Genomic DNA, 18,443 nt, shown 5'->3' with positions numbered 1-18,443 from the left:
TCGGGTCGAAATTTTGAGTTTCATTATCTCAGCTCTGGAAGGGTCTAGAGCCTCCATTTTTGCACTCAGGTCGAAGTCTCGCAGCCCTCTATCATAATCCAGAGTTTTGAGAAGATTGGAGAAACTTGATTTTTCGCCCGAAAATGAAAAAAAACGTAAGGGGTAACACTGTCGGTTTTTTTTTCGGGTCGAAATTTTGAGTTTCCATATCTCAGCTCTGGAAGGGTCTAGAGCCTCCATTTTTGCGCTCAGGTCGAAGTCTCGCGGCCCTCTATTATAATCCAGAGTTTTGAGAAGATTGGAGAAACTTGATTTTTCGCCCAAAAACAAAAAAAACGTAAGGGGTAACACTGTCGTTTTTTTTTCGGGTCGAAATTTTGAGTTTCCATATCTCAGCTCTGGAAGGGTCTAGAGCCTCCATTTTTGCGCTCAGGTCGAAGTTTCGCGGCCCTCTATCATAATCCAGAGTTTTGAGAAGATTGGAGAAACTTGATTTTTCGCCCGAAAACAAAAAAAACGTAAGGGGTAACACTGTCGTTTTTTTTTTCGGGTCGAAATTTTGAGTTTCCATATCTCAGCTCTGGAAGGGTCTAGAGCCTCCATTTTTGCGCTCAGGTCAAAGTCTCGCGGCCCTCTATCATAATGCAGAGTTTTGAGAAGATTGGAGAAACTTGTTTTTTCGCCCGAAAACGAAAAAAAACGTAAGGGGTAACACTGTCGTTTTTTTTTCGGGTCGAAATTTTGAGTTTCCATATCTCAGCTCTGGAAGGGTCTAGAGCCTCCATTTTTGCGCTCAGGTCGAAGTTTCGCGGCCCTCTATCATAATCCAGAGTTTTGAGAAGATTGGAGAAACTTGATTTTTCGCCCGAAAACGAAAAAAACGTAAGGGGTAACACTGTCGTTTTTTTTTCGGGTCGAAATTTTGAGTTTCCATATCTCAGCTCTGGAAGGGTCTAGAGCCTCCATTTTTGCGCTCAGGTCGAAGTCTCGCGGCCCTCTATCATAATCCAGAGTTTTGAGAAGATTGGAGAAACTTGCAATCGCAAGATGCAATCGCAAGATGGCCGCGGCGTGAGTGAACGCGTGTCAAGCTCTACTCAAGCATAGTAACTTTTTGGATTACACAATTGGCGCAATGGAGGACTCGCATATCTCACTTCAAACTCTGTGGAACGCTATTCAGCAGAGTAAGACTGATATGCTGACTCATCTCGATGTAAAAATGGACGGCATTTATAGCAGACTGACAAGTATTCAGGATTCATTAAGCACTTTGGGAGATCAAGTTAATTTGTTAGAGCAACGTGTTGGGGCGAATGAGGACAACGTGCAAGTATGTGTCGCTCGGATGCAACAACTGGAGAAAGACAACTCCTACCTGCTGGACAAAGTTGACGATTTGGAGAATCGTAGTCGACGTTCTAATCTCCGCTTCGTTGGAGTTCAAGAGTCATCGGAAGGCAGTGATATTGCTGGCTTTATGTCCCGGTTTATTCCGCAGCTTCTGGGACAAGATAACTTTTCCACTCCGCTGATCATTGAGTGGGCTCATCGCTCTCCGACAGTCCGTCAAAGCGATAGAACCAGTCCTAGACCTATTATGATCAAGCTCCTTAATTTCCAGGACAAGGTGAAAATTCTTCGCATTGCGAGGGAGAAGAAGAAGCTCGAGTATAACGGGGCACGCGTATATATCTATCCGGATTTCAGCGCGGACCTGATGAAGAGGCGCAGGAGCTTTGATCCTGTTAAACGAAAGCTACGCGAACTTAATATGAAATACTATCTTCGATATCCTTGCACGTTGTGTGTTTTTGTTGATGGCAAACAACGGTGTTTTAGTTGCCACAAAGATGCTGAAGCTGTCTACATGTCACCTCAGATTTCACCAAGATAATAATGTTTGTCGAGGTGAGGCTTGATTTTTCTGATAAACGAAATTTGTTAGTAGCACATTTATATTTATTGTGATTGAGGTAGTCTTATGATGTTAAATTAATTTTTGGAGCGTTGGATTTTGTATTACCTCACAGTGCTACTGTTTGGCATAGCTGATATTTTCCTTTATTTTATATATATATAGCTTATATATATTTTTTCTTCCCTTCTATTTTATTTTCATCAAGTTACATTCTTCTTCTTTTTTTATTATCATTATTGCTGTTTGAGTTGAGTTAATGAGACGGCTTTTGGTCTACTTGGTTTACTCACTGGAATGCCCTGGAACATGGTTTCTAGGGCAGCTGGGTTATTCTTGATGGGTGTTGTGTTTTTATGTGTATATGTTTTGTTTGTAAGTGTTATGTTTGTTTGTTTCATTGTGAGCAGTTTATTTGATAATCTTTGCACCTTTCTCATGAATTTTTGGGTTCAGTTGTTTGTGTCCTTATATTCGACCGGACTTTCTTTATGCTGGATAAGGTAAAGGGATTAAAAATCATTCACTTGAATATTAGAAGTCTGGTGTGTAAAATTGATTTACTTCGTGCGTGGGTTGAATTAAATAAGCCTGATGTTATCACACTTTCGGAAACATGGCTCAATAGCAATGTTTCAGATGTCGAAATTAATTTAACCAATTATGTAGTTTATAGATTGGACAGGTGCTCTAGGGGTGGAGGTGTGGCTATATATGTTTCTATAAGTCTTGTTTCTGAATTAATTATACCCTCAGTTGATCCTTTATATTCTGAATGTATTTTTGTTAAGGTGGTTTTTCATTTAAATAAATGTATTATTATTGGTAGCATATACAGGCCACCCTCCGCACCAGTTGAGTCTTGTAACTGCCTGATATCTACTATTAATTCAGTTTTTGGTAAAAATGAGTTAATTTTATTAGGTGATTTCAATAAGAATTGGTTGGATACATCATGTAATAAAGAGAAAAATATGTTTAATAATTTAAATCTTACCCAATTAATTACTGAGCCTACTAGAATCACTTCTCGCACACAATCTCTTCTTGATTGGATACTTGTTTCACATCCAAATAGATTTTTAAAGTCAGGTGTGATGCCTGATTGTTTTAGTGATCACTCGATTATATTTTGTGTATGGAAAATTAAAGTACCTAAATTGCCACCAAAATTAATTAAAATCAGACAATATAAAAAACTGAACTTAGATTTATTTATTCAAGATTTGATTTCTGTTAATTGGAATAGATATAATTTAATTCCAAATGTTCAAGACGCTTGGGATTTTTTTTATACTGAGTTTATAAATGTTGTAAACAAGCATGCACCTTGGAAAACTGTTAGGGTTAAGGGCAATCATCTTCCTTGGATTAATTCAGAACTTATTAGTCTCTTTAGGGAAAGGGACAAAGCATGGACAAAATTTCGTCAGACAAGAAGTAATGTTGATTGGGAAGTTTATAGGCATTTGAGAAATTCGAGCAAGACAAAAACTAGAAATGCAAAGTCTAATTACTATAAAGAATGTCTTTCTCTTCATTATAAAAATCCTAAACAATTTTGGAATAAAATGAAAGACATTATTAATACATCAAATAAACATTTCGTTAATCAAATTAGAGTTGATAATACTATACTTCATGACTCCTTATCTATCGCGCAAAAATTTAACCAGCATTTTTCTTCAGTTTGGTCTTCTTTAGTATCTGCCTCTTACTTGAACACTAATATTTCTAATATGACTGCATCGTGCAATAGTTCATTTTCATTTGGGAAGATTGCTCCAATTGATGTTCAGAGTGCCATCGATGAATTAAAATTGACCAGTGGTGCAGGACTAGATGGAATTGAAAATAGGTATCTTAAATTAACTTCACATATTCTTATGTATCCACTAGCTGATTTATTTAATCTTTCTTTGTTTACATGTGAATTGCCGGCGATCTGGAAATGTGCACGTATTACTCCACTTTATAAGGGAGGTGATGTACTTGATATCAATAATTACAGGCCAATATCTATTATATGTTCTATATCCAAAGTTTTCAAAAAAATAATTCATAAACAACTCTCAAATTATTTATGTATTAATAATATTCTATCACCATCTCAATCTGGTTTTAGGAGTAACCATTCTACAACTACTGCACTACTAAAGTTTACAAATGATGTGTTTTCAGCTTCAGATAACGGCAAGCTCACAGGTGCTATTTTTCTTGATTTGACTAAAGCTTTTGATTTGGTTGATCATTATTTGCTTTTAGATAAACTTTATGCTATTGGTTTTTCAAAAAATACTATTTTGTGGTTTAATTCATATCTGCACAATAGGAAACAATGTGTTGTCTTAAATGGAAACAAATCTGATTTTTTGGTCCAACAAAGTGGTGTGCCTCAAGGTTCTGTTTTGGGACCACTTCTTTTTTCCATTTATGTGAATAATATACCATTGCTTCTCAATAATTGTCAAGTGCAACTTTATGCGGACGACACTGTCATATATACTTCTAATTCAGATCCTATACAAATTCAATTATTTCTTCAATCTGATTTTAATAGTCTACAAGACTGGCTTTTGGCTAATAAATTAGTACTGAATAAAACCAAGTCATACATCATGATCTTTGGTTCTAGACATAAACTTAACTCAAAAGCCTGTTCTTGTGCTATAACATGTAAAGACAGCACTCCTCTGCATAGAGTTGATACTATTAAGTACCTTGGTGTATGGCTTGATTCTGAACTCTCCTTTAAACCTCACATTAATCATGTCCTGCGAAAAGTCAATGTTGGGATGAGTATTTTGTATCGATCTCGAAATTGCTTTACTTACAATGTTCGTAAGAAACTAGTTGCTCAATTAATATTTCCGTTTTTTGATTACTGTGATATAGTTTATCAGACGGCATTAAAATCTGATCTTGTTTTACTTAATTTAGCATATAATAGAATTTGTAGATTTGTTTTAGGATGTTCTTTTTCCACTCACCACTGTACAATGTATGATGCACTTCAGTGGTCACCCTTGAATGTGAGAAGGCAGATGCATTGGCTCCAATTTATATTTAAATGTATCTACTTTGATTATCCTTGTTATTTACAACAATATTTTGTACTCTTTTCCTCAAACTATCAAATTAGGCATTCCGTCCAGACTTACTTTTTTGTTCCTCGTGTTAAAAGAACAATTGGTAAGAGAGCATTTATGTTTAAAGCTCCATTAGACTGGAATAATTTACCTACAAGTATTAGATCCATTACTTCACTTCGGTTGTTTAAACAATCTTTATTACTTTATTTAAAAGTAGACTGCTCATGTTATTATTGAAACTGGTGTTGTAGCTTTGTGTATTGTTGTTGTGTATTGTTGCTTATATGTATGTGTGTGCATATATGTATGTATATGTATACATTGTTTTTTTTTTTGTTTTTTTTTTGTTTTTTGTTTTTTTCTGTATTGTTGGTGTCTTGTTTCATGTACTGTAAATTGTAATTTGTTATGTTTTTGTTAGTTCTAATTGTTTCACTGTAAGGACCCCCTCGAAAACGAGATGATACATCTCAAGGGGTTAATCCTAATAAATTCTAATAATAACTTGATTTTTCACCCAAAAACGAAAAAAAACGTAAGGGGTAACACTGTCGTTTTTTTTTCGGGTCGAAATTTTGAGTTTCCATATCTCAGCTCTGGAAGGGTCTAGAGCCTCCATTTTTGCGCTCAGGTCGAAGTCTCGCGGCCCTCTATCATAATCCAGAGTTTTGAGAAGATTGGAGAAACTTGATTTTTCACCCAAAAACGGAAAAAAACGTAAGGGGTAACACTGTCGTTTTTTTTTTCGGGTCGAAATTTTGAGTTTCCATATCTCAGCTCTCAGAGCCTCCATTTTTGCGCTCAGGTCGAAGTCTCGCGGCCCTCTATCATAATCCAGAGTTTTGAGAAGATTGGAGAAACTTGATTTTTCGCCCGAAAACAAAAAAAACGTAAGGGGTAACACTGTCGTTTTTTTTTTCGGGTCGAAATTTTGAGTTTCGATATCTCAGCTCTGGAAGGGTCTAGAGCCTCCATTTTTGCGCTCAGGTCAAAGTCTCGCGGCCCTCTATCATAATCCAGAGTTTTGAGAAGATTGGAGAAACTTGATTTTTCGCCCGAAAACGAAAAAAAACGTAAGGGGTAACACTGTCGTTTTTTTTTCGGGTCGAAATTTTGAGTTTCCATATCTCAGCTCTGGAAGGGTCTAGAGCCTCCATTTTTGCGCTCAGGTCGAAGTCTCGCGGCCCTCTATCATAATCCAGAGTTTTGAGAAGATTGGAGAAACTTGATTTTTCGCCCGAAAACGAAAAAAAACGTAAGGGGTAACACTGTCGTTTTTTTTTCGGGTCGAAATTTTGAGTTTCCATATCTCAGCTCTGGAAGGGTCTAGAGCCTCCATTTTTGCGCTCAGGTCAAAGTCTCGCGGCCCTCTATCATAATGCAGAGTTTTGAGAAGATTGGAGAAACTTGATTTTTCGCCCGAAAACGAAAAAAAACGTAAGGGGTAACACTGTCGTTTTTTTTTTCGGGTCGAAATTTTGAGTTTCGATATCTCAGCTTTGGAAGGGTCTAGAGCCTCCATTTTTGCGCTCAGGTCAAAGTCTCGCGGCCCTCTATCATAATGCAGAGTTTTGAGAAGATTGGAGAAACTTGATTTTTCGCCCGAAAACGAAAAAAACGTAAGGGGTAACACTGTCGTTTTTTTTTTCGGGTCGAAATTTTGAGTTTCGATATCTCAGCTCTGGAAGGGTCTAGAGCCTCCATTTTTGCGCTCAGGCCAAAGTCTCGCGGCCCTCTATCATAATCCAGAGTTTTGAGAAGATAGGAGAAACTTGATTTTTCGCCCGAAAACGAAAAAAAAACGTAAGGGGTAACACTGTCGTTTTTTTTTTCGGGTCGAAATTTTGAGTTTCCATATCTCAGCTCTGGAAGGGTCTAGAGCCTCCATTTTTGCGCTCAGGTCGAAGTCTCGCAGCCCTCTATCATAATGCAGAGTTTTGAGAAGATTGGAGAAACTTGATTTTTCGCCCGAAAACGAAAAAAAACGTAAGGGGTAACACTGTCGTTTTTTTTTTTCGGGTCGAAATTTTGAGTTTCGATATCTCAGCTCTGGAAGGGTCTAGAGCCTCCATTTTTGCACTCAGGTCTAAGTCTCGCGGCCCTCTATCATAATCCAGAGTTTTGAGAAGATTGGCGATACTTAATTTTTCGCCCAAAAAAAAAACGTAAGGGGTAACACTGTAGTTTTTTTTTTCGGGTCGAAATTTTGAGTTTCGATATCTCAGCTCTGGAAGGGTCTAAAGCCTCCATTTTAGCACTCAGGTCTAAGTCTCATGGCCCTCTATCAGAATCCAGAGTTTCAAGAAGATTGGGGATACTTAATTTTTCACCCCCCCAAAAAAAACGTAAGGGGTAACACTGTCGTTTTTTTTCGGGTCGAAATTTTGAGTTTCGATATCTCAGCTCTGGAAGGGTCTAAAGCCTCAATTTTTGCACTCAGGTCTAAGTCTCATGGCCCTCTATCAGAATCCAGAGTTTCAAGAAGATTGGGGATACTTAATTTTTCGCCCAAAAAAAAAACGTAAGGGGTAACACTGTGGACGGGTGGGTCCCCACTAATTTTTGCCATGGTCGATATTGTCCCCACCACTTTTTAAAAGCTCTCGTGGCACGGATAGCTAACAGTAGAAATAAATAAAACATCTCCAACTGGCAGACCATTCATTTAGTTCGTTTGTAGAATAAAAGAAGCGATCTAGCCCTGAAATACGTTGTTTTTTAAATAAGCGATCAAAGTGCTCCTTGCCGCCTGCGATCGGTGGAGCGGTTACAGTCTATCTCGTGGCTCACGCACAGTCTTCACATGCATGTGCGCTTCAATCCGTTCCGGAGACTATTTGTTCGTTCCGGTGCAGAGCATATGAGCGGGAGCGAGCGGGCGAATCTTGGACAGAGCGCAGAGGGGCATTTTTAAAAACACGGAGTGTCGTCGCCCTATTTCCCGCTCCAATTTCGCTCCGCTCACCTCACACCACGAGTCTGGCAGAGGGCAGAGAGGGTTTTCTCCGCAACCACCGCATGAGTCTGAATCCTCAGACATTGTCCAAACTTGTGTTCTTGAAGGTGAACTCAAAAGAACTGTAGATAAGGAAAGCAATTCATTTTCTTTCTTTCTTTCTTTCTTTTTTTTAAAGGTTTGACAACATAAGCCATTTAAATTGTAATCCATGTGCACTCTGCATGCGCAAAAGTTCAGTTATACGAATTTTGGCCTAATAGTTCATTTAGCATACTTTTAAAACGTTGATGTAGCCTACTGTATGCCTATAGCCTGTATATTTCTATTTATATATAATTAGGCCCATTGATTCGTTTAATTTTACAGCATTTTTTTTTTGGCACAATTGATATAAGCATAATTTTATATTATCTGTGCAAAAGTTTAGTTATCAAAATGTTCGCCTAATAGTTAATTTACTTTTTAAATGTACTTTTAAAATGTTTATGTAGGCCTTTATTTTTTTTACATTTTTGTTTATACACTTTTTTTAATCTTTATTTATATTATTAGGCTTATTTATTCGTTTAATTGTACAGCAGTTTGTGTGTACAATGGAGAGGCTATAAGCCAATTTAAATTTTAATCGTGCACGTTCCACAAAAAAAAACAGTTATCAAAATTCTGGCCTAATAGTTAATTTACTTTTAAAACTTTTATGTATATTTTTGTTTATATAATTTTTATTCATATTATTAGGTCAATTTATTCGTTTAATTTTACAGGACTTTCTGTATAGGCTATTTCCATTGGACATGTTGTAAAGTCGGATCTATGTTTTTATTAACGCGTCACGTGATTCATTCATTTATACATATGTCCCACCCACTTTTTGAAACAAAGTTACGCCACTGTTAACACACATACCTCTGTTATAATCTCAGAAAATTTGGTTTGGGGTTTCATGACCCTTTAATGTTAATAGTTTTAACAAACAATAGTTATTTAAAAATAGAAATATCACATACTGATAAAAGCATGTTATACAGTGTTCATATGCTTTTGCAAATTAAGACTATGTAATAATAATTCACCAAATTTTAAACATGAATGTCCATTGGACTGCAAAATCCAAGAGCAAGACGAGGTTTCTCATTTGAGAAGTCCACCACAAGCCTCTGAAATTACATCTACTCTAACTGCTATTTAATGGAGATCGGTATATTTTCACATGCATAAAGGTCAAGTCGGGTCATTATTGAAAAAGTAAGAGCCTTTCATTAGAAGTTATCACCAAAAACTTCAAAAGTTAGTCGAATACTAATAACCTTAACGCTTCATTTTGGCTGCTACAGTATACTATTAAGCCACAAATGGGCTTTCTAATAAAATCTCAAAATATATGCAGTAGTGAAGTTAGACAATTTGTTCTTTGTCATTACATTGGACTTTTTCAATCAAAGCACCCGAGACACTTCTATTACACTTTAATGCTACATTAAACGCTTTGACTTTTGGTTAACAGGTCCTTGATGAGCTCAGGTTTCATTTGACCTTACTGTTAGCAATAGGTGGAGACTGATATTGACTTAGTTAAGGTATATTTGGGTTTTCAAACCATGTTCACAAGGGAATCATAGGTACATTTATATTATATTTTACCAGTTTATGCACTCCCTGGGAATCAAAGCATGACCCCGGTGTTACTCGTAGCGCATACTTTTTGAGCTACAGAAATGCCCAAGGTAACTTCAGTCGATCATTATTTGATCAATGCATCATTGTCTATGTCCCCAGCTGGCTTTTTTTCTTTACACATACTGTATACCGTCATGAATAATAAAGCAAGAATGTTATATATCCGTCTGTTTGTGAAATAAGAATGTTGTCGAGGTGTACAACACACTAAAATCTGGTTGATCTGTGTGTCTAGAGAGCAATGCATCAACAACAACAAAAAGACTGGTACTTTCAAGCCTTAGTCCAGTCGAGACAGTTTACTACTCTGAGTTCTTTAGACTCACAACGGTAGCAGGAAAGAAAAGCATCTACCTCTGACCAGAGGCTTCTCTGTGAATAAATTCTCTACTCTGTCAGTTTTGCAGCGTATACTATCCCCGACTCAACAATGCACCGAGATGGGAATTAATTCAGCAGTTTTGGAGGACGCAATCTAGAAGCTCCTCTGACTTTCTAGTGCTTGTATTAGATGAAATCGATACTTGGACAACTACAGCTTTAGAGTTTGTGACAGTGTGAGAGTTGACCGTTGTTTCGTTTGCTCCGCATTTGTTTTCTTCCTTGCACTTTTACATTTAACTGAGGGACGAGTTTAAATTACTGTATATCGATAGAGAGGTTGAAAGTTTCTGTTTTTAACCTGGAGGACTTCTGCAAGGAGAAATCGCTCCCCATACATGTCAGACCCGCTTGTAGGGGTGTGAAGTATCAAATAACAAATACTCACGTTACTGTAATTAAGCAGATTTTATCCGAAATCTTTACTTTTTTAAGTTTTACCTGCACTGCAGAGATGCATTTACAGTAGCACTACTGCTTTTGCGTAAACAGTAAAATACTGCAAATGCCCATATACAGTAAGATACTGTAAATTTCATTAAAAATACCCACAATGCAGTGCATATTACAGCAGTTAACTGTAAATAATATAAACGGTATTTTACTGGGCTTTTTTGCGGTAAGTAACTGTAAAATTACGGCAAAGTCTAACAGTGTGTGTAAATTTTAATGGATATAAATGGTGTAAGCTATGCCATAACCATGCTGGATAACAACGCATTCTCACCCCAAGGCGTCACCTTTGACCATGCTTCAATATTTGACGTTTTAGGCGCCCTTTAGCGTCACTTACATGACGCGATCCTACGGCGTCATCTAACTGACGCTAAAGGAAAGCGTCAGTTAGAGGACGCGGTTAGGTTTAGGTGTGGGGTGGGGGTAGGGTACACGCGATCCTAGGGCGTCATCTAGCTGACGCTAAAGGGCGCCTAAAGCGTCAGATATTGAAGCATGGTCAAATGCTTCCCAAGGCGTCAGTTAGGTGACGCCTTGGGAGTGAGAATGGGCTGTGGATAAAGCAGCCAAACCCTAACCCAGAGAGATCAGTGTTGGCCAATTACTTTTAAAAAGTAATTTACAGTTACTAGTTACTTCTTCCAAAAAGTAACTAAATAAGTTACTCAGTTACAAATTTTAAAAGTAACCAGTTACTTAAGAAAGTAACTATTGCGTTACTTTCAAGTAAAAAAAATTTTTACAACTTGCATTACTTTCAAGTAAAATTTTAATTTTAAAATTTTAAATGCTCAAATGTGACTCCACCTCTACCCCTATTTAATGGAACTTAAAACACATGTGCATGTTCAATTATTTATGATAAATTTTATAATGAAATGGACACTTAATACAATACATTATTAACAGAAGCATGAAACATTGTACACACAACTAAAAAAAAGTGAGACTAGCCTCCAATCAAATCCCATGTATGTAGATATTATGTTCAACAGGTGCCCTCAACAGGGCACAATTGGGAAAAATTAAATTAAGCTTGTTAAGCTGTTGAGTTATCTGTTCTCATTAACTATATTATTTTATGTTTCTTACTGTTATTTAGTTTTTCTTTATGCTATTGACTGTTGTATACAAAAAATGTGCAAGAGTTCATTGTGCGCATGTGTGAACAAATGGGGACTTTTATTTTGACTCAACTTGTGTTTGTGCTGCTGCTCCCTGAAAACTAACAAATAAATAACACTGAGAAATTATATCTGGATTGTTCTTTAGTGGATGGATGATCGCAACATATTGTGCATGGACATGACGGACGGAAATGAAGACTTAACATAAGCAATATACCATTTAGAGAAGGCTACTTTTGGATTATTTGGACTCGTCGGCATACCTGTCTCTCGTTGACTGACTGGCTTTTGTTGTTCCTTGTGTGCCCTGTCCTGTCCGACTATGCGTTATGATGGGTCGTTCGCAATTCATGAGCGTGTTATTGATGGGTCGTTCGCGAAAGCGTTAGTGATGATGGATCGACTCGTTCGCGAATGAGCTTTTGATTGGTCGTTCGCGATTCGCGAATGAGCCGGCTCTTTTAAGTGAACGTCGAGAGCTGGCTCGCATATCTGAAGAGCCGACTCTATTTTTACAAATTTAGCCTATAGAAATTAAATAATTATGTAATATAAAATGAAATATTATAGTCAAAGTCATTTAAAGAGCCGTTTGTGAGCAAATAGAGCCGGCTCTTTTCAGTGAGCCGAGTCAAAAGAGCCGAATGCCCATCACTACTGTATGAATGAAATTTGGACGCATTACATCCGAATAGTGAAACAAATTGCTGTTGCCAGGAAGTAATAAGTAAAGTAATTACATTAGTTTTAAAAGTAATGTAATGAGTGTTAAATTAATTTGTGAGCCCAAAGCTTCAAGTAATGAAAGAATCTAAAGCAAACATCCTGAAACACATGACTTTAGTTTGCTTAACAACACTGTTCAGCTGGGGTGTGTAATCACTATACAATGAAGTGCATTTATTACTGCAACGTAAAGTGATCACTGAAGCCCTATTTAAAAGTCTCAAAGTGTGGTGTGGAGCAATGGTGTGAAAGAGACAAATATGAGAAAACTGCAGCTTTAATCAAAGCGAACAGAGAGCTGAGGAAGAGTCCAGAATGAATTCTTGCTGGGAAAAGGGAGGCGAGGATGAACAATTACACCCTAAGGGAATGCAGCTGAGTCAAGTGAGACATACTGTACTGTAGGGTTTGTTTACGCATACACGAGCATGACTAGTATGGCACATGTGCAGCTTACAAATGAAGAACTTTTGCTTTGCGGCTAGAGCCCCCCAAATGGGAATGATCGCGAGTCGTTGCGCAATTTGCTGTTGACCCACTGGACCCACCAATCAAATCGTTGCTTTTTTCCACCAGAAACTGTACATAAGTTGATCCAATTATTCACATGTATCATACATTCCATTTTTTCCAATGATTGCACAAGTACTGCAGGAATTCAGAGCTATATAGACCCAATCAATATGGGTGTCGGGAAAGATCATGTGGTCTTGTTGAATTGATTGAAGTCATGGCAAGTGAAGTTTGGTTTTAATGAATGCATAGATTTCCTTTACCATATCATTATACCACCACCGCAAACCCCAAGGTCCACCATGTCATCTGTTTTGCATTTAAAAACACATACTGCTTGAATAAATCTTTATCAGAGCAAAGATAACTGCATAAGACTCTAAAAAATTAATGCAGTGCATTGCAAATTATATTAGCCTATACTGTTCCGTATCAGGGTGAAAATAATGAGCGTTTTTTTCCCATAACATCTGTCCTGTGAGTGTAACCTTTCCCCTGAGCAAATCGCTGCCAACACAAAAGAGTGATTTACCGCGTAAAGAAAATATACAATGAAGGATTTTCACTGTCGCTTGCCAATCAGATTCATAGTGGGCAAAAGCGGTGTTGCTAATGTGAACCAGATGACTGTTAAGCAATCCTTTACAGGCTCGTCCATGAATTCCACAGGACCGTAATAATCCTAAAAATTCACAAGTGGATTTTTGTACGTCAGTCAACAATGTAGTGCACTTCACAGATAGATTTCATGCATATTTATGATATTTAACGTAATGTTGAATAGTTTGGGGAAAAAAACATTAAGTATCAGTGTAGGTATCAATTTTAAATGTGTAATAAATGGCTTGTTAACATTATATTATGTATTTTAAAAATGTTAAATAACATACATTAACTCACATGTATACATATAGTCTATGATTCCCTGTTAAAAATGCAGGTTTTTGAGGTATTGATGTGGTAACAAACAAACATAAACGTGTAGCCCTCAAACCGTATTCACTTTATAGCCCTTAATCCTGTAATTGTGGATTACAGGTGTGATACAAATTTTTATTTATTATAAATGTTATATCACTGTCTTCGATAAAGTTTTTTCTATCCATTTATGGTGTTTTTTTATTTTGGGGGTATTTTTGAATTTATTTACTTCAAAAAGTACCATATTTTCTATGTAAATTATGCTTATTTTTATGTTTTTTTTTTATTTGTTTGTTTTTTTAACAACCGGTACATTAAAATATCATTCCAAAAAGTTCTTAGAGCTAAAACCTAAAGATGAAGTGACTTTGCTGTCACCTGGTGTCTTATTTTGGCTTATTTTAAATTACAGTTTTTCCCATTCATTTCTATGGGTGCCCATTTTTGACCCAAATACAAGATTAAGGAGGTTTTTTTTCACCCACATTGTACATTGTAGAATTGAGTCAAAAAATTGTGTGTGTTCAGGAGGCAAACTTAGGAAAAGTAGCCAAGTCTTGTACCGCTCAGATCAATGGAAGTATTTTAAAAAAAATTAATCAAAACTATTTTGCCCATGCACATTTGTCCAGAATACAGTTTTAGGGTTAAGGAAAAAAGTTCACGCAGTGACCTAAATATTCAGTGGATTTGGTTTGTGTGTGTCAATCAACAATGCCAGTTCATGATTCTTTCATAGAAAGAAACCTAATGAAAGAATCATGAACTACTGTTTCATCCCGAAAACAGTCATGCAGAACTCCATGTTTAGTCGTGAGGAACAAAGCTGACGATAAGACATTGCTAATTATATTTCACTGTTGAGATGAATGCGCATTTGAAGTTTCAACAAGCTTGCACTCTGTCCAAAGTTTCTGCAAACAGTAATACTGTGCCGTTCCACTTGTGGAGAAGAGTTCAAATAAGGAGGGAGGCAGGATGTCTTTTTAGCCGTCTGACAAGTCCCACGGATTATTTTCACTACGGAAGGCCATGCATTTTTAAGCTGTGGTTTAAAGTTTAAAAAGACAGATGGGTAGGAAACGACAGCAAAAAAAATAAACAAAGATGGCAGAATCTGTTGCTCATGTTGGGTATTTGGTGTGTTAACACAGAATTGAATTATGCCTGACATATGGCAGCAGAGCGTCTGTGCCAGTAACATGCCATGATCCGGACTGCCAGAAGCTCAACATATTCTCTAGGGCAGGACGAATCTGCCCGGGTCAGTTTATGTGTTCATGTGTTTGCTCTGGCAACAGGACGTACTAGTAAAGCTGCTTTGTAGACCTGAAACCTGGAAATAAATGTGTCATTTTGAACAATGGGTTCCTCTATATGATTGGATCATTATCATGATTCATAACAGTGATTATTGTGTTTCTAGCATTTTATATCTGGCAACAGTTCTTCTAACCCTAACTGATGGAGTGCGTAACTTTTCATTTCTTAAACAAGCATGTAGGAAGACTCATCACGGCCATAACCCAGGATGAAAATGTCAAGATTAAATTCTTAAATTGTGAAAGAATGTTTGGGAGGAGCATGAAGGATCGTTTTCACACATGAATCCAGACCTTAAATTCATTGAAAGTCTTTGGGATGTGTTTGAGATCTTGAGCAAACATTTAAAATAACATCACAAAATTTTAATCCAAACAGCGACTTTTTGTTTGGCCAGGCAGTGTATACACATACATTTGCTCATTTATGTAAATGCAACTTTAAATGTTAACGTTTTTAAAAATAAATTAAGCACTCATGTTTGTTAATGTTTGCAACTTAATATTCGAAGTGTGATTGTAGTTTATTTTATAGAACAAAAAGCAAATGTCTCTTCGAGTAATGTGATCGGAATTAAATCACTGCAATAAATCATATTCTTGCAGTATTACTCAAAACATTTTAAATTGGAAGCAAAATTAAATACACATATAATCTAAATAAATCTTTAAAACTTGTTTTCACATTTTAAACAAATCTCTCTATATTTGGTCAGACTTATGCGTAAAAAATATTGTTGGTTTAACTTAAAAAAAAGAAGTAACCTGATCGCCTTAAAATTTTAAGTTCATTGAAATGGAAAATTTGAGTTAATACAATGAAGGAGATTGATTTAATCATCAGAAACTCAAAATATTATGTTATCTGAACTACATGAATTATCTAAGTCGATTTGACAAAAGAAAAAATGTTGTGATTACAAATCATGAAAATATTTTTTTTACAGTGTACATATTTTATGCAATTTTGCTCACAAAACAAAATCTTAATATATGGATAATTAAATATTTGCGGCGTACAACAAGAGAAAAATATGAATTAAGAAAATGACACTGTGTAAGCTAGAACCCATGGGATTAGAGGACGACATAAGAATGAATCCTGAAACAATATTGTTGGGATATTTAACTGAAAATATTATGTTATATTAACTACATAAATTATTTAAGTTGATTTGATTACAAATCATGAAAATATTTTTTTACAGTGTACAAGAAAATTCAATATTTTCATGATTTGTAATCACATTTTTTCTTTTGTCAAATCAACTTAAATAATTTATGTAGCTCAGATAACATAATATTTAGAGTTTCTGATGCTTAAATCAATCTCCTTCATTGTACAAATTCAATTTTTCCATTTCAATGAACTTAAAATTTTAAGGCAACCATCTTACTTCATTTTTTAAGTTAAACCAACAATATATTTTTACAGCGTAATTGTAAATGTCATCCTTTGTAAGCACATTAAGAACTTAAAAAAAAATCCAGTCACGACAGATCGGACAGATCCGTTTAGTAAGGAACCAAATTGTTTGTTTGGAATCAAAGAGCCAACGTCAAAAGAGCTGACATATAAAAAAACAGAGAAGTTCTCCTGTGAAAAGGGAAGTCACGGTAAAAACAAAACGGCTGGAGAAAAAGCAAAGATAAAGAAAAAAAGGGGACCGTCCTTGCACAGTTCCCCACCCTTCATCAAAAGAGACATCCAAACATAACATTTAATGATCGTGTATGACTGCGGACTTTATCTTCGAGATGAGGAGGGGTGGTGACGCTTAACCCCAAGTAGATGCTATTTCCTTTTCAGGCTCCTCTGACCCCTAACTTAAGAGGAAAAAAGTTTTCTCCCCCTTTCCTTTTCACTCTCTCTCTCTCTTACACAATCTCATTTTAGAGGGTGTCTGCAAACTACATGCAGACTTTTTGCATCAAGTGTCAGGCTAGCAAGAAGAAACCTCCTTCTCTGTGGACTCCCAGCTGGACTCGACCGCGCTCAGATGGAGTGAAACGCCACTGGAGAGCGTATGGATATGGCACACATGGTGAAAACTCCACTCAGGAGGTCTTTTAGCGAGCACGTGAAGGATTCAACTAACAAAGCTTGGGATACATTTTGGAAGAGTGCACGTGAGAAGCGGCTCTCAGGTAAAGAGATTGTGGCTTTCTCTGTTGTGCCTTGGTGGTCCATTGACGCTCTTGCTGTATGATTTTGGTGTAATGACAAGCTAAACGTTTGTTTAAGCATACCAGGAGTGCGCATTGGGAATTCTCCGGTTTCAATGGTTTATATGAAGAGTTCAGATGCGAAAGTCTCTAAATGCCATTGGAAATTTTCTTCTTTAATGATGATTTTTATCAAACGTTCAGTAATTTCACTTAAATAACAATTAATAGGTAATTATCATTGCCATTTAAGTGAAATTACTGAACTTGCTTGATAAAAATGACCATTCTAGAAGAAAATTTCAAGGCTTTTGCATCTGAACTCTTCATATGTGAATTGCAACTAAATATTGATACATGTGTCATCAACTTCTCAAAGTTGTCAATGACGATGGCTTTCCAAATGTCTAAAATGGTTTGAAACGTTTCTGTTCAATTGCTCGGATATCTCTGGCACCAAGGCACCGCAGGAAATGGCCTTCGGTCGATAAGAGGGCTAAATCTTCCTTGATAGTTTTTCTATCTCGTGGGACACTCCTCTCGAGTTCGTCATACATTACAAGCCTGTCCTAATATTTACGCCCTGACCCAGCGTGTCATAACTCGGTGTAAACACGGTCGCACGCGCATAGATCACGATGTGCATCCAGATGCGGCTCATAAACGCGCGAGAACTCATTAGTGGGAGAAAAGCTTCCAATTAAATCAGATTGTTGCCAAACACGAACGCACCCCAATTAAATGCGGCACAGCGACTCGCACTTCGCACGACACCACGGACAAGTGAAATTACAATGCGGCACTTGCAAAAATGATGGTCTGGCATGTGCAGTAAACATCTGGCCGGGAAAGATTGGAGCTTTTATCGACGTGGGCTGACGTGTGAGGTATTGAGGTATCTGGGTTACGTCAAAGTCGGAACGCAACGATAATTGCTTTTCCTTCTTTTCTATTGTATTGCTTCACTTATTTTTTTTTTTACCTGAGGTTGAACAGATTGTCCTCGCCATTCACGGTCAGCTCTCGTTTCACCCATGCCAAGAGGCATTACCTCATCGCAGGAACCGGAGCCACGTGTTTTTTTGTGTGCCTGTCAGAGCGGGTGTTTGCGTGTGTGAACGATAGAGGAACTGTGTATAAAGAGTTGTGAGCTCCATTATGATGGAGAGCAGACCTGTTAGCTCC

The 18,443-nt window shown here is 37.0% G+C and overlaps 1 protein-coding gene across 1 annotated transcript in view; it reads left to right on the top strand.

Moving 5' to 3' along the window:
• Nucleotides 1-16,804: 16,804 nt before the first annotated feature.
• The window catches only part of LOC120482760 (rho GTPase-activating protein 7), a 67,599-nt gene continuing 65,960 nt past the window's right edge, over nt 16,805-18,443 (top strand). Inside the window, exon 1 of the mRNA XM_089123600.1 lies at nt 16,805-17,240. Within this exon, the coding sequence (XP_088979726.1) occupies nt 17,120-17,240 (121 nt within the window). The 5' untranslated portion in view covers nt 16,805-17,119. The remainder of the gene's footprint in view (nt 17,241-18,443) is intronic.

This window comes from Pimephales promelas, chromosome 19 (assembly GCF_988280905.1).
Source record: "Pimephales promelas chromosome 19, fPimPro1.hap1.1, whole genome shotgun sequence".
NCBI lineage: Eukaryota > Metazoa > Chordata > Actinopteri > Cypriniformes > Leuciscidae > Pimephales > Pimephales promelas.
The sequence above is the reverse complement of the archived record's forward strand: the minus strand, read 5'-3'. Positions and strand labels throughout refer to the sequence as shown.